The sequence below is a fragment of the Sapajus apella genome, unplaced genomic scaffold, assembly GCF_009761245.1.
Source record: "Sapajus apella isolate SASKATOON/1434 unplaced genomic scaffold, GSC_monkey_1.0 scaffold77, whole genome shotgun sequence".
In the NCBI taxonomy this organism is placed as follows: domain Eukaryota; kingdom Metazoa; phylum Chordata; class Mammalia; order Primates; family Cebidae; genus Sapajus; species Sapajus apella.
The window spans coordinates 7,983,351-8,006,645 of record NW_022437017.1 but is presented as its reverse complement, the minus strand read 5'-3'; the positions used below and the strand labels follow the sequence as shown (position 1 = coordinate 8,006,645).

Below are 23,295 nucleotides of genomic sequence, written 5' to 3'. Positions count from 1 at the left end.
CAGTGGTGTGATCTCAGCTCACTGCAATCTCCACCTCCTGGGTTCAAGCGATTCTCCTGCCTCAGCCTCCTGAGTAGCTGGGATTACAGGCGCCTGTCACTACATCCAGCTAAGTTTGGTATTTTAGTAGAGACGGGGTTTCACTATGTTGGCCAGGCTGGTCTCGAACTCCTGACCTCAGGCGATCTGCCCGCCTCAGCCTCCCAAAGTGCTGGGATTACACCCAGCCCCTAGAAGTGTTTTGAGGTAAGGTGAGGCCTTCTGGGTGCTGAATGCAACACCCGAGCTCGGCACACAGGCACGGAATAAATGAATGAACCATCCCGGGTGTGTCAAGCTGCGAGACTCAGGGCGTCGTGTCATCTTTCTGGGCTTGTGCAGACACCGAATCGTAAGACACTGCCTGGCACCAGCTCTTGGGTGACTTCCCGTGCCAGGCACTGTGCCCGGCATGCTCTTGGCCCACGGGGATGGGGCCTGGGTTTTGCTTTCTGAGGAATCTAAAAACCTGTGTTTCATTTCCGCTGTCATTTGTGGACCCTGGGCTAGGCTCTTGGTGGGGAAAGGGGGGTCACAGATTCCGGTGCCCTTCTGCCCCTGTTCCCACCGGCGCTCCCCTGAGGGAAGGGCAGTGTGTGTGTTTAGGGGGAAGGGGTTGCAATCGAGGCAATGCCTGGGCAAGGCAGTGGAAGCAGATGGAGAGAGAGCATGGAAGGCTTCACAGGGGAGGTGGCATTTGAAGGGAAGGATGGGATGCAGCGGGGGTGATTCCGTCTCAGGGGGCCATGGCAGGAGGGGTGGGGAGGAATGACTGGGGCTGAGCAGCAAAGGGCCCTCGAATGCTAGGATGAGGGGCTGAGCCTCTACCCAGAGGGCAATAGGGAGCCCCAGCAGCATTTAGAGCAGGGCAGTGCTTGGCCTGGGTGTTTCAGAGAGGCTGGGCTGGGGCCTAGGTAGGAGTGAGGAGGGTGAATGGTGTCTGGGGCAGCCCAGACAAGGGGTCCGTCTTCCTCCCTTCCCTCCACACCACCTGCAAATAACTCGTCTGGGGCCACCCCTGAATCTCTTTTTTTTAGACGGAGTTTCACTCTTGTCGCCCAAGCCAGAGTGCAATGGTGTGACCTTGGCTCACTGCGCCTTCTGCCTCCCAGGTTCAAGTGATTCTCCTGTCTCAGCCTCCTGAATAGCTGGGATTACAGGCGCCCACCACCACGCCCAGCTAATTTTTTCATATTTTTAGTAGAAACAGGGTTTCATCATGCTGGCCAGGCTGGTCTCAAACTCCTGACCTCAGGTGATCCGCCCGCTTTGGCCTCCCAAAGTGCTGAGATTCCAGGCGTGAGCCCCTGCCTGACCCCTCCTCTGAATCTGTACGCTTCTAAGGGCACAACTTTGCAAATCCTGGAGACTCCCTGGCTGCCCTAGCCTCCCTGTGAGACTCCTTTGCAGTCATTCCCGTTGCCCACCCCCAAGGAGCCTCAGTTTCCCCATCTCTAGCATACACAGGTCAGACATAAGAGACTGTTTCTCAGCCACCACGTGCAAGCCCATCCATGCCCACAGAGCCAAGACGCTCCTCAGCCCACAGGACCCCTTGGTTGGAGGGATGGCTGGGTCCTCAGAGCACGTCCCTCCTGCCCCTCTCCCTGCTGTAGAGATAGGATCTGGCTCTGTCATCCAGGCTGGAGTGCAGTGGGGTGATCATAGCTCACTGCAGCCTCAAACTCCTTGGGTTCAAGTGATCCTCCCACCTTGGCCTCCCAACCTCTCCTTTCTGGCCTTCGTTTGCCCATCTGTAAAATGGGAACGTATGTTTTCATCTCATTAAGTTATCCTGAGACTAAATGGGTCAGCAGATGTAGGTATTGCTCCAACATGAGAAATTGTGTCCAACCCCTCCGAACTCCTACTCCTACTCCAAAACCCAATGTAAATTTTCCATCTTCAGTTCAGGCCCAGGACAGCCTTTGGCTCTTCACTGTCCTCTGCCCTCTGCTCTCCCAGCTCCAACCCTGACCCCATGGGAGAGCTTGTGTCTGGCTCTGTCCCCGCCTCTGCCAGGCTAGTGGGGGGTCCTTCCTGGAGTTCCAAAATTACTCAGCCTGGGGCACAGCAGGAATGCTGCTGAAGAAATGGAGAGGAAGAGAAGGGTCAGGGAAGGGATGCGGCAATGGGGAGCCAGAGAAGGTGGAGGAGGGAGGCAGTGCACTCGGCAGAGACCTCGGTGGGACAGATGGAGAGAGGGAGCCGGGAGGAGGTGGGCAGAGCCAGATGGACGGGCAGGGGCGACAGGAGGGGTGGGGTGTGGGGAGACCCAGATCCCCTCCTGGCACGCCTCCTCCTGGCTCGGGCAGGCAGCGCAGGCAGGGCCCGCCTGGGCGTCGGGCGCAGGGCGCAGGGCGCGCGGCGCGGGGCCCGAGCGTGCAGTGTGGCGGGTGCGCGCCTGTGCGCCCGGGGCGGCCGGGCGGGCGGGCGGCGGCACGTGGATGCCAGCCTGGCGCGCGTCTCCAGGCCGGTGGGTAAGGCGGGCGCCGGGCCGCGGGGTGGGGACAGCCGGGCCTTGGAGTTCGGCTTTGGTGTGGAGGCCTGGAGAGGAGGGGGCTACCCAGCTGGCTTCTCTGGACCAGACCAGGACCCCCTCTTCCCGGCCGCCCGAGCTGACCCAGGAGGGGGGAAGGGACCTCCCAGTAGGAGGCGGAAGGGCCCAGGCTATGTGATGGGTGGGGGAGATGGGGAAGAGTTACCCCAGCCCCCCAACCCCAGAACAAGGTGGGGGTGGAGGGTTCAGTGATGGGGGCAGATTCTCTCCCCGCAGCCGCCCCTCCCCGCCTCCCTCGTCCATCTCCAGATTATATTTAAATATCTCTTTTGTGCAAGGCAGGAGCTGGGCTTGCCCCTAAGAGGCGGTTTCCATGGCAACAACAATTGCCAGCTTCCGTGTGGTGAATCAGCGTTGCCATGGCAACCCCATCCTCATCTGCCCAAGGTGCTGGGAGGGGGGAGGAGGTGAGGGCCAACGGAGGTGGGGTGGGAGGGGTGGGGGGGAGCAGGAGGCTGGAGCTCCTGCAGGTGCCCCCCATCTCTCCCCACCTCCCCTGGCACCCCCCTCCCAGCCCAGAAGCTGGTCCCATCTGGTTGAAACCATCTCCCCTCCTGCCTCCAGCCTAGCAGGGTGTGGTACCCAGGTGGAAAGGGCCCTGGTGTGTATGCATGGGGGGCATGGGGTGGGAAGGCGGTCCAGCTAACTGGGTGGGGGAGGGGCACGGAGGTTTTCCTCTCCTAGGTGGTCAGGGTCCCTCTGAGGGTGTGGCTGGGGGGCAGGAAGTTTGGGCTGGGAGGATTGGGAGCACAGGGTCAGGGAGGCAGGGGCCTCTCTGGTTCTGGGGCCCCCAAGGCTGAGTTCAGATTGAAGAAACCATATGTGCCAGGGACATACACTCAGGAAGGAGGGTGTCAGAATGGGAGAGGGTCTTGGAGAGGGGAGGGGACCCAGAGATGAGGAAGAGCCTCTGAAGTGGGAGGGGCTTGAAGAGAAGAGGGAAGCTTGGGTGGGGGGTGGACATGCAGAGGGGTCTCTGAGGAACGGAGTGCAAGCCGAGGGGTTGCTCAGGGTGGGAGAGAGGACATGGAGCTGGGATGCGGCTTAGAGAAGAGGTCAGATCACACGGGACAGAGCTCCGTGGGGAGAGGACTTTGGGGGTTCAGAGATGGGGAGGGGGCCTTGTTTATGGGAGTGGGTGGACAGACCACTGAATCTGGAGTCCAGAAAGTCTTCACTCACCACGACCTTACACAGGTAACTTCTCTCTTAGACAAATAACAGAAACCTCGATGTTGACATCTGTAGAATGGGGTGAAAACTGCAGCTCTCTCTGACGCTTGTTGGGCAGCTGTGCTGTGATTAGAGAACCTGGCATTTGGCCGGGCGCGGTGGCTCACGCCTGTCACCCCAGCACTTTGGGAGGCCGAGGTGGGCGGATCACGAGGTCAGGCGATCCAGACCATCCTGGCTAACGTGGTGAAACCCCATCTCTACTAAAAGTACAAAAAAAATTAACCAGGCATGGCGGCGTGCGCCTGTAGTCCCAGCTACTCGGGAGGCTGAGGCAGGAGAATGGCTTGAACCCGGGAGGCGGAGGCTGCAGTGAGTCGAGATCGCACCACTGCACTCCAGCCTGGCGACAGAGTGAGACCCCCTCTCAAAAAGAAGAAAAAGAAAACCGGGCGTTTTTCAAGTGTGTTCTCTGCCAAAATTCAAAAGTCAGAAGAGTAGAAAGAGCACTTCGGAACCCATAGGGCTCGGGGGGCATGGGGATCTATTTCAAGTTTGTCTGACTTGGAAAAAGCTCTGAGACTAGCAGTCTTTCCCATTCCAGATGCCTCTCTGTGTTGGTGGAAGTTGGCCACTTCCTTCTGGCCCCTTCTGTTCAGCAGGTTTCTCCATTTCCTCCATGTATCCCTCCCCATGTGGAGAGATACTGTGGTCCCCTGTCTGGAGAGAGACAGAACAAGACATAGACACTTCCGGCCCTGAGACAGAGGGAGGAAGGAGCCCAGAGGAGTGGGAAGAGTCCCTGCATGGGCATTTTTAAGCTGGGTTTTGAAGGTTGAATAGGAGTTTGCCACAGACATGAGGTTGGGAGAAGGGTTCTGTCCCAGGACCAATGGAGATACAAATGCCTCCCCAACTCTCTCTTCCCTGGAACCTGTTCTCAAATATCCAAATTAGCTCATACCTAGGACTGGGTATGTTGTGAGGGTTGGTGCAAGGGAGAATTTGTTTCTTCATTAAACGTGATTTTCAGTGCCTGGGGCGGGGGACAAAATTGTCTAGAACAATGAAACCAGATGGCAGGCGGGTCCACTCAGGTATGACCCCACCCAAAGCTCCTGTATGACCCCTCCCAAAGCTCCTGGGAGATGTGGCTAAATGTAGCTGCCTTGGTGTATCAGTCAGCACTGCTGAGTAACAAACAACTCCAGTAATTGTATTTGTTCTTGATTCTGCAAAGCTCAGTCTGGTCTCAGCTGGACAGTTCTTCTGTTGGCCTCTCTTGGGGTCACTCCACAGCTGCAGTCAGCTGAGACTCCACTGAGCTTAGCAGGAGAGGACGGGGAGAGGGGGGCTCCTCTTGGGCTTCTCCACCGGGCAGTCTCAGGCTTCCAAGAGTGGAAGCTACGATGTCCCTCGAGGCCTAGGCTCAGAACTCCCACAACTTAACTTCCACCACATTCTGTGGGTCACAGCAAGTCACTTGGCCAAGTTCAAGTGCCAGGAGTGGGAAAACAGACTCTAGTTCTTGAGGGTAGGAACTGCAAAGTCACATCGTACTAAGAGACTGGAGGAATTGGGCCTATCGCATTTGGGGAAGCAAGGAGGTTTCCTGAAGGAAGGGATATTGTTGTTGGGTTTTGAGGGCTAACTAAGAGTTCGCCACACAAGTCCCCTTGTAGGCGGGACCGTGTGTCATTTGCTTTGACTGGGGTATTAGTGGGGTGCTGAGGGCTGGTGGTGGGAGGTGAGCAGGGCTGCACGGCAGAGCTCAGGCAAAGCCCCCGCCCACCACACTCCCACCATTGAGCCTGACTTTTCCCTTACCCCTCTCTCTGCAGATGGCGCGGCCAATCCAGGTGAAGCCTGCGGACAGCGAAAGCCGCGGAGGTAGTTGTCATCTCTCTGTGGCTGCCAGGCTGGGGGTTGGCAGAGGAATGGGAGAAGGAGGAAAATCTCTTCCTTCCTTCCTCCCCCAAAGGGACAGTGGCCAAGGCCTGTGCATCTGGAACTGGCCTCCCTGCCCCAAAGCACGCAGTAGTCGCATGCCTGCTCACACACCTCTTGGTGGGGGGAGAGGCAGGGGCTCCAGAGAGCAGCAGGGGCTATGTCCATAGACCCCAAGGGAGGATGGAGGGGTCTAGCCAGGTCCAGCTGCCTTCCCACTAGAGTTTGAAATATCCCACTCCCTTCAGGGTGCAATAATCCAGGGACTTTAAACACAGACGATGGGGGCCTGAATGGCTGGGGATTGCTCTCTGGGGTCTCTGTGTGCAAATGTTTGTGTGCTTGTATGTGCATGCTTGAATGTGTGTGTATATGAGTGTACACCCGGCTTGCCTGCGTGCAGATGTGTGAGTCCGTGCACGTGTGCATTTGTGTTTCTGCAGATGGTGCACATGAGCACGCGTGTACGGTGTGCGGTGGGATGCCTTCCTGCCCGCATGCATGTGCGTGTGCCCGGCCTGCGCATGGGCATGTTTGCACGTGCGTGCCTGACTGTGGGAGGCTGGGGCCACTGGGGTCTGCGTGGGGCTGGAGCTTGCTGTCAGGACATCCCCATGGCGGGGACATACTCTGCTGTTCCTTGGGACCCAAAGCTAGTCATTCTTGAAAATGTGTATATTTCCTCTCCACCTCAAGTGGAGACTGAAGAGGGGCAGCCAGACTTGGTTGAGTGATGTGGGGCAGGAGTGTTAGGACCTCTAGGTATATGTAGGAGTCCGGTAAAGGGGCTGGAAACCCCTTTCACACTTTCCACCCTGGCTGCCAGCGTGGGACAGGGAGAAGTGAGGTGGTGTCTGCATGTCCCCACTCTATTTCTCTCTCCATCGCCCTCTGTGTATCTCTTTCTCCTTTTTCTCTTCTGTCTCTTCATCCCTCTTATTCTCTCTCTGTCTCTCGCAGTCTCTCTCGCACGTGCTCTCTCTGATCTGTCTCTCTCTGCCTGATTCTCGGTCTCTCTGCTGGTTTTTCTCTCTCCTTCCCACCCCCATGAGTGACAGCTGCCGAGAGCGGTTTCCATAGTAACCCAGCTCGCCGTCCCTCGGAGATGAAGCCACCACGTTCCCCATTACCAGGGAGCATGCGATTACCCAAAGGGGCAGAGCTCACACAGGACAGGCTGGCCCAGCCCCTGCCTCAGACCAGGTTCCAGCCCAGCCCCACCCGGCAGAGGGTCCAGGCTGCCAGGGCCCCTGGTCCTGTGAGCACGTGAACCCTCACTCCATTCCACAGATGGTGACTGCCTGTCCCCTCTTGATCCCGACAAGGTTGGGCAGGGGCCTCTGCTGGGCACCAAGAGGGTCCAGGGACCGTCAGTGCCCATCTCCGCTGGCAGGTACGGGGGAGCAGACAGAAAGACAGACAGACAGGGACCCAGGCCCGGCGAGGCAGCTCCTAGCCGTAGTGTTCGGTGCGGGCTGAGTGCACCAGAGGGAGAGGTCATCTCCGCCTGGAGGGGGAGCAGTGGAGCAGAGACCCCAAAAGACTGCAGGGAGTGCATTCCAGGCGGGCAGAAGCCCGGAGATGGGAACCTGCAGGGCCCGTGGGAGGGTGGAGAGATCCGGGGCAAGGAAAGGGCGCGGCTGGGTCCTCCCTCGCAGGCGCAGAACCGGAGCCGGCAGGACCCGGGCGCCGCATCTTCCTGCCCTGCCGCCTCCACTCTGCTGGAGGGAGGGAGGGAGAAATCCCGGAGGCCCTCCCGGAGGCCGGGGACTCGGCTGAGGTGGGTGTCGCCGCCCACAGGGGACCGGAAGCTGTTCGTGGGGATGCTGAACAAGCAGCAGTCAGAGGAGGACGTGCTGCGGCTGTTCCAGCCCTTCGGGGTCATCGACGAGTGCACCGTGCTCCGGGGGCCTGACGGCAGCAGCAAAGGTGACGGGCGGGGACTGCGAGGGGCGGGGCTGGCACTGGGGGCGGGGCCTGTGGGGAGGGTGGGGCCTGCAGCGTGGGGAGGAGCCGGCTATACCCTGGGACCCTGGGGAGGGGCGGGGCTTCTCCAGGGGTGGAGCCTATAGTGAGGCAGCAGGGGCAGGGCCTGTGGGGGAATTGCAGGGGCGGGCCTTGGGAGGGGCTGGGGCTGCAGTATGGGGAGGAGCTGGCTCTGGGGTGGGACCCTAGGAAGGGGCGGGGCTTCTCCGGGGGGGGCGGGGGTGCGGGGGCGTGGCCTTGGATGGGGCGTGGTTGGGGAGGGGCAGGGCTTCTCCATGGGCTGCTTGTGAGTGGTAATGCAGGGGCGTGGCCTTGGGATGAGGCGGGGTCTGGAGAGGGGCGGGGCTTCTCCAGGGACTCAGTTACCTGTGTCCTTTGGTCTCGGATTCGTCCACCTGACTGTTCGTAGAACTGTTTCCGCCTGCTTCTGTCTGAGTCTATACGATTTGTCCATATGACTGACTGTGGTGGTCTCTGCCTGTCTGGCTGCCTTCCTTCTTGAGAGTTCAAATGACGGTGTCTGGTGGTCTCTGTCCACAGAGCTCATCTGGAACCGAACACTCTGGTCTTTCCTACCTTACTAGGACCGAATGTATCCGATGGTTTCAGAGCATTGCCTGGTTCTTCCTTTTTAAAATTGAGATGTCATCCACATCCCACCAAATTCACCCTTTTAAAATGCACAGTGAGGCCAGGCCTAGTGGCTCATGCCTGCAATCCCAGTACTGTGGGAGGCCAAGGCGGGTGGATCACTTGAGGTCAGGAGTTCAAGACCAGCCTGGCCAACATGGCAAAACCCCATCTGTACTAAAAATACAAAAATTAACCGGGCGTCATGGCGGGCACCTGTAATCCCAGCTACTAAGGAGGCTGAGGCCTCCGGCAGGTGGAGATTGCAGTGAGCCGAAATGGTGCCATTGCATTCCAGCCTGGGCAACAGAGTGAGCCTTCATCTAAAAAAGAAAATGTATAATCTATTCATAAAGCCGCGCAACTATCACCACTGTGTAATTCCAGAACATTTCACCCCCTCCCCCCACAACATGGCTAGTCCTTCCATAGTACTCTATCAGTCTGGAGCCAGGTCTGGTGGCCTCTGCCTGTTCTATGACTTTGTCCGTGGGACTGTGTTTGCATTAGCCTGTATCTGGTGGTCTCTGGTGGTCTGTCTGCTTGTGTGGCTCTGTCTGGGTCTGCTCAGGTCTCCTGGTTGACCATTTCCATCTATCTGGCTGAGTCAGACAGGTCCATCTGTCTGGACCCGCACATGCCTCTGCTGACTCTGCCTATGGGACTGTGTGTCCCGCGGTCTGTCACTTTAACTCCGCATATCTGATCATAACTATCTGGACTATGGTCCTGTCATTTGTTCTGATGGACGGGACCTCATCCCTGACAGTGCCCAGCCTTGCACTGTCCATCTGGCTGTGTGCTTCACAAACTCTGTGACTGACCATCTAACCAGCTATCCGGATGGCTGGCTGACTTTCTGCCGGACTAAATGAACGAATGGCAGGCTGGCTGGCTGGCTGCATGGGTGACCAGCTCTTCGTCTAACTCTGTGGCCGCCTATCTGTGCGATTCTCCTCCATTCTGATCCTTGGTCTGGCTGACTGTCCAGCTATCTGTCTGAGCAAATGGCTGGCTGTCTTTCTGTCATCAACTCTCCCTGGGAGCATGTCTGACACTGGCCACATAGGTCTCTGTGTCCCCTCTCGTGTGTCCCCCACTCCACCAGCCCTGTGACCCCATCACTCCTCTATCTCCTTCTCTCGGAGCAGGCTGTGCTTTTGTGAAGTTCTCCTCCCACACGGAGGCGCAGGCGGCCATCCACGCCTTGCACGGGAGCCAGACCATGCCGGTGAGTTGCAGCTGCCCTAGGCTGTGGGGGTGGGCATGGGAAAGGGGTGAGGGGGACAGGGATGAAACAGGCCATAGTCTTACCATCACTGTCATCCAGTAGCCCCTGGCTGTCCTTCAGAGGGAGCACAAGTGGAGAAAGAGGTGCAGTCCCTGACTGGTCCCGTGCGTGGGTATATGCATGTGGGTGTGTGCAGATGTGGAGGTGAGTATGCAAGCAAAGTGTGTGTGTGCGTGGATGTATTACAGTGTGCGTGTGTGGGTCAGCGTGCCTGAGAGAATACATGCATGCATGTGTGTGTGAGTGCATGTCTGAGCACGTCATGACTGGTAGGAGAGTGTTCTGTGAGTGCTGTGTGCACGAGGGGTGTGTGTGAGTATAGATGGTTAAGCGTGCCATTGTGTGCTAGTGTGTAGATACTGGCACATGTGTGTGTTTATGTGAGTGCCCGTGTGTGTTGCTACATGTGTGTGAGCATGTGTGTGCGTGTGCCCGGGCCCTGGGGGAGGAAGTGCATGTATGTGCATCTGCAGGTGCGTTTGCGGGCACATGTGTGTGTGTGCATGAGTGTGAGTGTCAGTATTGTGGGTGATTGTGTACACGTTTGTGAGTATATGCAGGTGTGAGTATAGATTGTGAGTGTGAGTGTATGTGTGTACATGTAAGGGTGTCCTAGAGGGGATGACACCTGGGTTGGATTTGCTGAGGACAAGAAGAAAGGCTGGGAGGTGGCAGCAGGCAGCCCGGAGGAGCAACAGAAGATGGGGCTGCAATTTGGGGCTGCAAAGCCGGGACTTTCTCTAGGGCAGTAGGGAGCCACGGATGGTTTAGAGCAAGGGAGGAGACCGGCCAGGTTGATTGCGGATATCCCTTTGGGGCCAATGTAGGGGATGGGCAGGGTGCAAGACTGGAGGTTGGGAGGCCAGGGAGGAGGCTGGGAGGCCAGGGAGGAGGCTAGGGCAAGGTCCAGCTGAGGGAGGAGGAGGCCTGAGCTGGGGCCAGGTGGATGGGGAGGAGGCCTGGTCAGAAAACAGACGGTAGGGGAAGCCTGGATGGGAGCCGTGGACTCCCTGGGTGAGGTAGGGATGGGGACTGGGGACAGGTCCCAGGGTCTGCAGCAGTAAGCAGCTGGCGGGACCAAGTAGTCACTGGGGATGGCCCTTCCCCTGAGGATGGAGTACCCGGGGGCCATCATCCCTACACACACATTTCCAAATCTCCTACAAGGAAGATGGCTCCTGGGAGGAATGACCCTCCCCTCTCAGCTCTGAAAGCCCAAAGCGGAGGGGCTTAGCTTACCCTCAATACAAGGGTAAGTGTTCTCAAGCTCAGAGACATCAGGGACAGGGCTGGTAGGCATCTGGAGGAGTGAGTTCTCTATCAAAGGGGGCATGTCAGCCAAGACAGGGAGGCTACAGGGTGCATTCTGCTGGGAGACAGTTCATCAGGGAGGAACTGGTCGAAGGGGAAGATATTTTTCTTCTTAAGCCCAAATCAGGGTATAGGGGGTGGGAATGGCCTCCTGGGCCCCTGACCCCAGGCCTCTCTCTCTCTCTTTTTTTTTTTTTTTTGAGATAGAGTCTTGACCTGTTGCCCAGGCTGGAGTGCAGTCGTGGGATCTCAGCTCACTGCAACCTCCGCCTCCCAGGTTCAAGTGATTCTGCTGCCTCAGCCTCCTAAGTAGCTGGTGTTACAGGCACGTGTCACCACACCCAGCTAATTTTTGTATTTTTAGTACAGACAGGGTTTTGCCATGTTAGCCAGGCTGGTATTGAACCCATGACCTCAGTTGATCCGCTCACCTTGGCCTCCCAAAGTGCTGGGATTACAGGCATGAGCCACTGCACCCGGCCACCAGGCTTCTCTTGACACTGATATCAGGACCCATTGCCATGTCCTGACTGCACAGACAGATACCCCTTGCTCACCACCGTCTCAGCTGCCCGGGGCTGCCTGTTGGCAGATTTCAGCTGTGTGGTACCTGTCCCATGGGGTGGGATGGCAGTCACATGGTTTCTGTCTGTGCTCCAGCAAAGCAGGGCCTCCTGTCCCTAGTGGTGGCAGCCTTCCGCTGTCCGCTGGGTGGATGGATCACAGGTTCATCTGCTTGCACAGGGCACAAAACTCTGGGGCTGAACTCCCCGCTAGCTCCTGGCACGAGGGACAGAGTCAGGATCATCTACTTGTCCCACATCCTTCCTCTCCTGTGGCTGGAGTCTCACCTGTTCTCAGGTGTGAGAGAGAGTTGGAGGGCCATCCATCTGTGCCCCAGTTGTTCCTTTCTGGAGATTGGAGTTTCAGGTCTGGGTGACAAAAGCAGCGTTGTCCACCTGAGCCTGCTGTTTTCCTTCGGAAGTGGGTTTCTCACCTGTTCTCACGTGAGCGGAAGTCATAGGTGCCTCCATCTGTGGCTTTTCTCCATCTATTTTGAGTGTGTGGCTGACAGTCAGGGCCCCCACCTGTGCCCCGTCACAGCCCCCTAGGTCTGGGCGCTGCACCTGCGCAGACGCCGCTGGGCCCAGGATGCTGATCTCCACGCGGTCCTTGCTGTGGCCCCTGGTCCTGGGACTGGGGGCCTGTGGACATGGCTGGCAGCCACTGGCATTAAGCCCCTCACCCAGGGGTCCTGAGCTGATGTGGATCCAGGGACCCCAGAGTCCTGGCTACCTCCCAGCCCGTTTCCCTCCCTGCTCGCTGCTGCCCCTACAGGGAGCCTCCTCCAGCCTGGTGGTCAAGTTCGCCGACACGGACAAGGAACGGACGCTCCGGCGCATGCAGCAGATGGTGGGCCAGCTGGGCATCCTGACGCCCTCCCTCACACTGCCCTTCAGCCCCTACAGTGCCTACGCCCAGGCTGTGAGTGACCCAGTGATGGCTTTGGGGGTCCGGCTCTGTCTCTGCCATCTCTGTCTACTCTCTGTCGGGGGCTCCTGCCTCTTGGCCCATCTCCCATCTCTCCCTCCATCTCCCTGACTCAGGGTCCTGTCCTGGTGTGGCTGAACCCCAACTCCAAATAGAGAGCAACCTTAGACCGAGCCCCTAAATCCAGAAGACTGAGCCCTAATCTCAAATTAACACCAAATCTTGGACTGAGCCCAAGAACCTGGCTGTGCCCCACATCTAGATTAGGCCCAATTCTGGCTGAACCTCCAAATCCAGACCGAACCCAAACTGATACCTGACTTGACCAAGCTCCACCTTGGCTGAGACCTGATCCCAAGTTGAGCCCAAGCTCCTGACTGAAACCCTATCCCAAGCAGAGCCTCAATTTCTAACTAAACTTTGATCCTACATGGAGCCTTGATCTCAGTCTGAGCCTTACTTCCTAACTGAGTGTTGATCCTAGACTGAGCCTTAGTCCCAGGCTGAGCCTCACTTCCTAACTGAGCCCTAATCCTAGACTGAGCCTTAGTCCCAGGCTGAGCCTCACTTCCTAACTGAGCCCTGATCCTAGTCTGAGCCTTGATCCGGGCTGAACCTCACTTCCTAACCGATCCCTGCTCCCAGGCTGAGTTCCAATTCCTAACTGATCCCTGCCCCCAGGCAGAGCCTCGATCCCAGGCTGAGCTCCAATTCGGATCCCAGCCTGAGCCAAAATACCCATCCTGACTTCCCCTCTAGTTACTGGGGAACCAAGCCTCCCCTCGTGAGCCATGATCTCAGGCCAGGTGTCACCCCAACTGTGACACTTCTTCACCTCCAGCTCATGCAACAGCAGACAACAGTGCTGTCCACCTCGGGCAGCTACCTGAGTCCCGGCGTGGCCTTCTCACCCTGTCATATCCAGCAGATCGGCGCCGTCAGCCTCAATGGGCTGCCTGCCACACCCATCGCTCCTGCCTCTGGTGAGCCTCTGCTAGGAGCCCAAGGATGAATGGGCAGGGCCAGGGCCAGAACCAGCCTCCCCATGACCCTCTTCTGCTCCGCAGGGCTGCACTCACCCCCGCTGCTGGGCACCACCGCGGTGCCCGGCCTCGTGGCTCCCATCACCAACGGCTTTGCAGGTGTCGTGCCCTTTCCAAGTGGGCACCCTGCCCTGGAAACCGTCTATGCCAATGGCCTTGTGCCCTACCCAGGTAACTCGGGGTGGTCCTCTGGGGCCTAGGAGAGTGTCAGGGAGTAGAGATGGTGTTTCTGGAACAAGTATGAGTCCCTGCATCACGGTGCCCAGGGATAAGCAGGGCAGGCAAAAGGGTGTCTCGGCTGAGCAGATAAGAGCTGTGGACATAGAAAGAGAGGCCATGCCAGGGTGATAACACTTCAAAACGGTGCATCTGGATGTTTCTGAGCTTAAGGTCCAGTTCCTTGACCCTGGGTGGGCTCCTTAAGTCTCTAAGCCTCAGTTTGCTCATCTGGGAAAAGGAGCAGATAATATTAGTAACCTCATAAAGTTGCATCAACAATTTAATCCATGTGCAAAAGGCTTCACGTGCCACCTGGTTCCAGGAATGGCACCATTGGTTTTTGTTTTGTTTTGTTTTGTGTCGTTTGAGACAGGGTCTCACTGTCACCCAGGCTGGAGTGCAATAGCGTGATCACCGCCGCTTCTCAGGTACAAGTGATTCTCCTGCCTCAGCCTCCCAAGTAGCTGGGATTATAGGCGCGCGCCACCATGCCCAGCTAATTCTTGTATTTTTAGTAGAGATGGGGTTTCACCATGTTGGCCAGGCTGGTCTCGAACTCCTGACCTCAGGTGATCCACCTGTCTCAGCTTCTCAAAGTGCTTGGATTACAGGCATGAGCCACCGTGCTCAGCCCAGAAATCGTATTCATCTGTATCATTTGGGGAGATATCAATGCCTGGATTCATTCATTTATTCATTCAATACAAAATGAATGACCCACTGATTTGGACTGCACCTGTCTTCATGAAGCAGAGGCCCTTACTTTCTCCATGCTACACCTCCAATTTTAGGGCAAATATCTTCCAGCATGTAATTTATGGGAAGTAAGTCATCTGTCCTTCCACCATGTAGGAGAATTTATTTTTAACTTTTTATTTTTTTAATTATTTTTATTTAGTTAGTTTTAGAGGCAGTATCTCACTGTGTCACTCAGGCTGGAGTGCAGTGGCGCCGTCACAGCTCACTTCAGCCTCCATCTTCAGGGCTCAAGCCATCCTCCCATCTCAGCCTTCCTTGTAGCTGGGACTACAAGCATGCACCATCATGCCCGGCTATTTTTTAAATTTTTGTACAGATGGGATCTTGCTATGTTGCCCAGACCTCAGATTCCTGGGCTCAAGCGATTCACCCACCTCGGCCTCCCAAAGTGCTGGGATTATAGGTGTGAGCCACTGCATCTGGCTTTAACATTTGATTTTGAAATGATTGGAGGTTCACAGGGAGTTACCCAAATACCACCGAGTAGTCCCATGTGCCTTTCACCCAGCTTCCACAAGGCCAACAGCTTCCCTAACCACAGAACACTGTCAAATCCAGGAAATGAACACTGGCACCATGCAGTTAATTCAACTCCAGACCACATTCAAATTTCACCCCTTATTTATTTATTTACTTACTTATTTAGAGACAGAGAGTCTCACTCGTCGCCCAGGCTGGAGTGCAGTGGCGCGATCACAGCTCACTGCATCCTTGAACTCTCAAACACCGGGGCTGAAGTGATCCTTTCACCTCAGCCTCCCGAGTCACTGGGACTACAGCTACATGCCATTATGTTTGGCTCATTTTTTATTTTATTTTATTTTATTTTATTTTTTGTAGAAATTAGGGTCTTGTCATGTTGCCCAGGCTGGTCTCAAACTCCTGGGCTCAAGCACTCCTCCTGCCTCGGCCTCCCAAAGTGTTGGGATTACAAGCATGAGCCACCACACCCAGCTGATTTCACGACTTTTTTTTTTTTTTTTGAGATAGAGTCTTGCTCTGTCACCCAGGCTGGAGTGCAGTGCCACGATCTCAGCTCACTGCAGCTTCTGCCACCCTGGTTCAAGTGATTCTCCTGCCTCAGCCTCCTGAGTAGCTGGGATCACAAGTGCATGCCACCACGCCCGGCTGTTTTTTGTATTTTTAGTAGAGATGGGGTTTCACCATGTTGGTCAGGCTGGTCTCGAACTCCTGACCTTGTGATCTGCCTGCCTCGGGCTCCCAAAGTGCTGGGATTATAGGTGTGAACCACCGTGCCCGACCTGATTTCATGACTTTTTGCATGCACTTTGTGTGTGTGGCGGGGGGAGGGGTTCATTGCCATTTTGTTACAGATATAGACTTGTGTGTCCCCCACAGTGAAGATACAGAACTGCTCCACGGCCCCAAAGTGAACTCCATGCTACCCCCTTTGGAGTCACCGCCACCGCCACTATCCCCTGACTTCTAGCACACTAGTCTCTATTCGAGCAGAATTTTTTGGTTGAATTTTTACCCAGACTCATCAGCTTTGGTGGCCTGGACAACCTCTTCCCTCCCCCTCCCCCTTTCCCTAGTGGTAGCAAGAAGGCCACAGCTGGATGGGGGAACCACAGGGTGTCTGATGAGCAAACTGAAGTGGACAGGGAGGCGGGGCGGGGGATGGGGGCAGGTGGCGATTTGAGGTGGAGGCTGAAGTCCTGGTGAACCCAGAGAATAGAAAGGCGTGAAGGGTCCCCTTGGGAGGCAAGGGGTCCGGATAGGGAGAGAGAGATGGGAGCGATGGTGAAGTGTCTCTGGAGTCCGAGAAACCCCATGCCAGTTCAGCTCCTGCCGTTTGCTATCTGAGTGGGCCTGTGCCAGTGGCTTCATCTTCCTCGGCCTCAGCTTCCTGGTACTACAGAGGGTTTAGCACAGAGGCGAAGCTGGGGGGTGTGTTGGTTGCTCTCTTTCGGGCTCCTAAGCATCGGGGGTGGATGGAAGACTTCTGCTGCCCCCGCCCCACTTAGCTTCTCCGTCTGCTCAGCAGCTCAGAGCCCGACTGTGGCCGAGACACTGCATCCTGCCTTCTCCGGAGTCCAGCAGTACACAGGTAGGAGGCAGCCCGCGTGCCCACGCTGGGCTCTGGCCCCGCCCCCGCCTTGTTCTGTGCCTAGCCACGCCTCCTACCTCTGGCCCCGCCCCTCAGGGCACACCCTTGGCCTCTTGTCCCGTATGCAACCCCTAGCCCTGTTCCTGGTTCCACCCTACCACCAGGTATAGCCGCAAACAGGACCTTCCCTTGTCCCTTAAGGTCAGCGCTTACCCCTAGCCTCACCCTCTCATATTCTGTGCTGGGGAGAGGCGGTTCCCCTTGACCACACCTCTGGCCCTGACCCAACCCCAGCTCTCGGCCCCGCCGCTTACCTTCCTCCTGCAGCTCCTAGCCCCGCCCCTCTCATGCTGTCTTTACTCTGACCACGCCTCTCTGATAAAGCCCTGCCCCTACCTCTCGCTCTACTTCCCAAGGCCTGGCTGTAACCCCGCCCTCTGCTTCGGCCCCGCCCCTCAACTCATGGTCCTGCCCACATAGCCCTCTATCAAGTCACGGCCCCGCCCCACTCTTCCCCTTCACCCTGGTCTTGGCCATGCCCTTCACTGTGGCTCCACCCCTCAAGCAATGGTCTCACCCACTCTGCGCCTACCTATGACCTTGGCCCCGCCCTCTGCTGTGGCCCACCTCCCGTACCCCTCTCCTCAAGCCAAGGGGTCCACCGCCACCCCAAACCCACACCGCCTCTTTGTCTTGGCCCTGCCCTCCACCACGGCCCCGCCCCTCAGGCAATGGCCCTACTTCATTTTGTCCTTGTGTTCTTGGGCCCGCCCTCTGACATGGCCCCGCCCTCTGACATGGCCCCGCCCCCCCAGGGCAATGGCCACACCCATTCTCGTTTTGGCCCGCCTTCTCTCGTGGCCCCGCCCCGCCCCAATGCCCGGGGCGCCCACGTGGCCTCACGCCCCCCCTCGCCCTGTGTCTTGCTCCGGTCTCCGCAGCCATGTACCCCACCGCGGCCATCACGCCCATCGCGCACAGCGTCCCCCAGCCGCCGCCCCTCCTGCAGCAGCAGCAGCGAGAAGGTGAGGCGGCCGCGACCTCCCCTGGGCGCCAGCCCCGCCCTCTGCCCGCCCCGTCCACCTCCAGGCTCCGTGTCTGGCCCGGGCGTCTGGGACCCGAAGGGCTGAGAGTGCGGCCTGGGAGCTGGACGGGCCAGAGTTGAGTCCTGGTGCAGTCGCTGGCTCCCTGGGTGTTCTCGGGTAACGGAATCTCCCTCTGTTTCCTCTTCTGAAAAGAGAACCATGCTCGTCCCGACCCCATAGGAATAGCAGTGACTTCCTACCAACCTTCTCCAGTACCAAGAGTGATTCTCTGGATTTTTTGGAGAGGAAACCCTTTTTGAGGATGGGGCATGGCACGATGAGGTATCTCAGGTAAACTGAGGCCTCCCCAGTAAAGCTAAAGCTGTCGAGGGAGGGAGGGATTAGATTCTGGAGTCTGACAGGGTTCAAATCCACACAGTTCTTGCCACGTGTGATAGCTCCCGCCTGTAATTGCACAGCGTTTTGGGAGGCCAAGGTAGGAGGATTACTTGAGCTCAGGAGTCCAAGACTAGCCTGGCTTAGCAAGACCCCATGTCTAAAAAAAAAACCAAAAAATTAGCCAGGAGCTGTGGTACACACCTGTAGTCCCAGCTACTCAGGAGGCTGGGGCAGGAGGATCACTTTAGCCGGGGAGGTCAAGGCTGCAGTGAGCTACTGTCTCCCTACTGGGCTCCAGCATGGGTGAGAGTGAGACCCCATCTCAAAAAAAAAAAAAAAAATTCCAGGCTGGTAACGACCCAAGTGTTATAAATCAGCAGGAAGATGGATAAATAAATTAGGATGGATCAGCACAATGGAATACTATACAGCAGTAAGAAAGGAGGATAGGTACCCAATGCTCACAATGACACAGGGTAACTTCACAGGCAGAAAACTGAGTGAAAGAAGCCAGATACAAGAGATTCCACTTAAATGAAGTTTTAAAACAGCAGGCCAATTGAGGTGGCTTATGCCTGTAATCCTAGTATTTTGGGAGGCTGAGATGGGTGGATTGCCTGAGCTCAAGAGTTCGAGACCAGCCTGGCCAACCTGGCAAAACCCTGTGTCTACTAAAAATATAAAAAATTAGCTGGAGTGGTGGCAGGTGCCTGTAATCCCAAGTACTGGGGAAACTGAGGCACAAAATTGCTTGAACCAGAGAGGTGGAGTTTGCAGTGAATCAAGATTGTACCATTTCAACCTGGGTGACAGAGCGAAACTGTCAATAAATAAATAAATAAGCCGGACATGGTGGCTCACGCCTGTAATCCTAACACTTTGGGAGGCCGAGGTGGGTGGATCACCTGAGGTCAGGAGTTCAAGTCCAGCCTGGCTGTCATGGTGAACCCCATCTTAAAAAATAAATAAATAAATAAGCCAGCCAGGCGTGGTAGCTCACGCCTGTAATCCCAGCACTTTGGGAGGCTGAGGCGGGGTGATCACAAGGTCAGGAGATTGAGACCATCTTGGCTAATATAGTGAAAACCTGTCTCTACTAAAATACAAAAAATTAGCTGAGCGTGGTGGCATGTGCTTGTAATCCCAGCTACTTGGGAGGCTGAGGCAGGAGAATCTCTTGAACCTGGGAGGTGGAGGTTGCAGTCAGCTGAGATCACTCCACTGCACTCTAGCCTGGGCAACAGAGCAGACTCTGTCTCAAAAAAAAAAAAAAAAAAAATCAGGTATGGTGGTTCAGGCCTGTAATCCCAGCACTTTGGGAGGCTGAGTTGGGTGGATCACCTGAGATCAAGAGTTTAAGACAAGCCTGGCCAACAAGGTGAAACCCCGTCTCTACTAAAAGTACAAAAATTAGCTGGGCATGGTGGTGCGCACCTGTAATCCCAGCTACTCGGGAGGCTGAGGCAGGAGAATTGCTTGAACCAGGAGGTGGAGGTTACAGTGAGCCGTGATTGAGCCACATAACTCCAGCCTGGGCAACAGAGCAAGACTTCATCTCAAAAAAATTAAATAAATAAAATTTAAAAAATGAAAACAAGGGAAAGCTTGCTGGATGCGGTGGCTCACGTCTGTAATCCAGCACTTTGGGAGGCCAAGGCAGGAGGAACACTTGAACCCAGGGCAGTGAGCCGAGATCACGCCAAAGCACTCCAGCCTGGGCGGCAGAGGGAGACCGTCTCAAAACAACAACAAAAAATTAAAAAACAAAAACAAAACAAAGAAACCTTTATCAGTGACATGTTAAGAGAAAAGAGAGATGGGGACCTAGTAGAAATGGTGGCACTGTTTTCTACATGTTATGTGGTTTAGAAATGCATACTACCGGCCCAGCACGGTGGCTCACACCTGTAATCCCAGCACTTCGGGAGGTTGAGAGATTGAGACCATCCTGGCCAACATGGTGAAACCCCGTCTCTACTAAAAATACAAAAATTAGCTGGACATGGTGGTGCGCAGCTGCAGTCCCAGCTACTCGGGAGGCTGAGACAGGAGAATCACTTGAACCCAGGAGGTGGAGGTTGCAGTGAGCCAAGATGTCACCACTACACTCGAGCCTGGTGACAGTACAAGATTCCATCTCAAAAAACAACAACAAAAAAAACTCCATCCAATTGATGGGCCTTAATTTATATTCTCCTGTATAAAATGAAACACATCTGTAGATACAAAATCATAAAATATGTCTGAGATCCAAAACACATATTTTGTATAAGAGACGGGGTTTCACCATGGTGGGCATGGTGGTATGCACCTGTAGTCCCAGCTACTAAGGAGGCTGAGGCAGGAGAGTCACTTGAACCCGGGAGGTGGAGGCTGCAGGGAGCCGAGATCACACCACGACACTCAAGCCTGGGCAACAGACCGAGATTCTGTCTCAAGGTGGGGGGAAAGCCTGGCACAGGGTGGCTCATGCCTATAATCCCAGCACTGTGGGAGGCCAAGACGGGCGTATCACGGGCGGTCACAAGAGCAAAACCATCCTGGCTAACATGGGGAAACCCCGTCTCTACTAAAAATACAAAGAAAAAAAAAAAATTAGCCGGGCGTGGTGGCAGGCGCCTGTAGTCCAAGCTACTCGGGAGGCTGAGTCAGGAGAATCGCTTGAACCCGGGAGGCAGAGGTTGTAGTGAGCCAAGATCGCGCCACTGCACTCCAGCCTGGCAACTCTGAGACCGAGAACTCCATCTCAAAAAAAAGAAAAGAAAAAAAGAAATGCATGATACTACATTAAATACCATGCTTGGCCGTGGAAAAGACCCAGAATGTGCACATGGAAACGGCCTCTGAAGGGTTGCACGTGAGTGACTGCAATGGCGGAAGGAGAGTTGTCTGAAATCTGACAGTCATGACCCGGGATGGGGAAGGCGTGGCTCACAGCACACTGGCAGAGCTGCCGGAGGGTGTGCGGCACGTGGCGTGTGCTTTCTTCTGAAGGTCAGGGCAGCCGGATGCGGTTTTCAGCATCTGCCGACAGTTTTTGGTTGGGGATGAAACGGTGCGTGAACAAATGCAAAATTCAGGTTATGCTCAAAAGTGTTCAGTCACATTGGAGCAAACTTGCATTTCAAAAACAAGCGTTGGCCGGGTACCGTGACTGATACCTGTGATCCCAGCACTTTGGGAGGCTGAGGCAGGTGGATCACCTGAGGTCAGGAGTTCAGGACCAGCCTGGACAACATGACAAAAACGCGTCTCTACTAAAAATACAAAAATTAGCCGGGCGTGGTGGTGGGTGCCTATAATCCCAGCTACTTGGGAGGCTGAGGCAGGAGAATCACTTGTACCAGGGAGGTGGAGGTTGCAGTGAGCCGAGATCGTGTCACTACACTCAAGCCTGTGTGGCAGAGCAAGACTCCATCTAAAAAACAAACAGACAAAAAGCGAGCATTGGCTAGGTACAGTGGCTGACACCTGTAATCCCAGCACTTTGGGAGGGTAAGGTGGGAGGACTGCTTTAGGCCAGGAGTTCAAGACCAGCTTAAGCAACATAGTGAGACCCCATCGCTACAAAAGTTAAAAAGTTAGCCAGGCATGCTGGTGTGTGCCTGTGGTTCCAGCTACCTGGGAGGCCAAGGTGGGAGGATCTCTTGAACCTAGGAGTTAGAGGCTGCAGTGAGCTATGACTGCATCCCTGCGATCCAGCCTGAGTGACAAAGAGACCCTGTCTGTTAAAAAAAATTTATTGCTGTCAAGGGCAGGGATTACTCTTTTTGTGAGGTGGGAATAGGAGAAGGGCGTTTTTAAGTTTGGAATTAGATTTGGGGGACTGTTTAGGGCTTCAGATGAGCAAGGTTTTAAAACGTGGTTGTTACTTATAATTTGTAAATTAGCCATCCATTGGGGATTTTGGAGAGGGGACAATTTAGAGGAGTGTCTGTAACTTAAAAAGAATTATGTATGGTTGGTATATTATTGTTTAATTATCTGTGGTTTTAGGATATCTGGGACTGGGGACCAGATAATTTTCTTTTTATTTCACCTGATTTTGTTTCTGCATCATCTGAGTTTTGAAAATTATCCAAGGTCTGGAGAGTTATCCCTGTCTGGGGCTTGAGAAAGTGAAATTAAAAAAAATTTTTTTGGCTAGACGCAGTGGCTCATCCCTGTAATCCCAGCACTTTGGGAGCCCAAGGAGGGAGGATCTCTTGAGATCAGGAGTTCCAGACTAGCCTGGGCAACACGGGGAAACCTCTACAAAAATTAGCCGGCCTGGGTGCAGTGGTTGACACCTGTAATCACAGCACTTTGGGAGGCTGAGGTAGGCGGATCACTTGAGGTCAGGAGTTCGAGACCAGCCTGGCCAACATGGTGAAACCCCATCTCTACTGAAAATACAAAAATTATCTGGGCGTGGTGGTGGGCGCCTGTAATCCCAGCTACTCTGGAGGCTGAGGCAGGAGAACTGCTTCAACCCGGGAGGTGGAGGTCGCAGTCAGCCAACATTGCGCCACTGCACTCCAGGGCCTGGACGACAGAGCGAGACTCCATCTGAAAAAAAAAAAAAAAACCCAAAAAAAAAAAAATTGGCCAGGCATGATGGCTGAAAACCAGACTTTTACAAACGAGTTTTATTTTAGAGACTTACTATTATTATTGCAAAGATATTACCAAGTTTCCTTATTCTGCACTCCCAGCTCGTCTGACTTTTGTACATGATCCGGAGTTTGAGGTTTAGGGAGGGATTTTCTGGAGGGCGGGCTTCCTGGGGAGTTTTCAGGTATCCGGGGTCGGGGACTGAGGGTTGATCTGGGCTGTGGGTCTTGTCAGTTACCTGGAGTCTGAGGATCACCGGTGGTGCAGAGTAGCCCAGTGTGGGACCGTCTGGTGCCGGCGAGGGGTGGGTGTGTCCTGTCTCCGTCCCCAGCCCGTGCCCAGGCCCCTTCTTTCTGGGTGTCTGGGTCACCCCTCTCCCGACAGCTGGAGAAGCCGGATGCGGGCTCCAGACCTGTGCCCCTCCCCCGGGGGGGGTCCGCCTCCTCTCCTTGGGGGCTTTATGTCTTTCTCTCCCCCACCTGCAGGTCCCGAAGGCTGTAACCTGTTTATCTACCACCTCCCCCAGGAGTTTGGAGACACGGAGCTGACGCAGATGTTCCTGCCCTTCGGCAATATCATTTCCTCCAAGGTGTTTATGGATCGAGCTACCAACCAGAGCAAGTGTTTCGGTGAGTGGCCGCCGACGCCCCTCCCCATCCGCCCAGGCGCCCCGCCCATCCACCCCGACGCCCCTCCCCATCCGCCCCGACGCTCCTCCCCATCCACCCCGACGCCCCGCCCATCCACCCCGACGCCCC

General features: G+C 55.6%; 1 protein-coding gene across 12 annotated transcripts in view; it reads left to right on the top strand.

The window, feature by feature from the left end:
• Positions 1-23,295, top strand: part of CELF5 (CUGBP Elav-like family member 5) — a 46,341-nt gene that overhangs the window by 17,196 nt on the left and 5,850 nt on the right. For 2 of the 12 annotated variants that reach the window (XM_032252305.1, XM_032252304.1), the window contains exons 1-9: positions 6,690-7,112; positions 7,520-7,648; positions 9,487-9,566; positions 12,276-12,422; positions 13,270-13,411; positions 13,496-13,642; positions 16,458-16,520; positions 17,462-17,545; positions 23,023-23,166. In XM_032252305.1, the coding sequence (XP_032108196.1) occupies positions 7,010-7,112; positions 7,520-7,648; positions 9,487-9,566; positions 12,276-12,422; positions 13,270-13,411; positions 13,496-13,642; positions 16,458-16,520; positions 17,462-17,545; positions 23,023-23,166 (1,039 nt within the window). In that variant the 5' untranslated portion in view covers positions 6,690-7,009. Of the gene's footprint in view, positions 1-2,437; positions 2,520-2,877; positions 2,987-5,613; positions 5,666-6,689; positions 7,113-7,519; positions 7,649-9,486; positions 9,567-12,275; positions 12,423-13,269; positions 13,412-13,495; positions 13,643-16,457; positions 16,521-17,461; positions 17,546-23,022; positions 23,167-23,295 lie in introns of those variants that run through there. The other 10 variants (XM_032252309.1, XM_032252307.1, XM_032252306.1 and 7 more) reach the window with 10 other exon arrangements.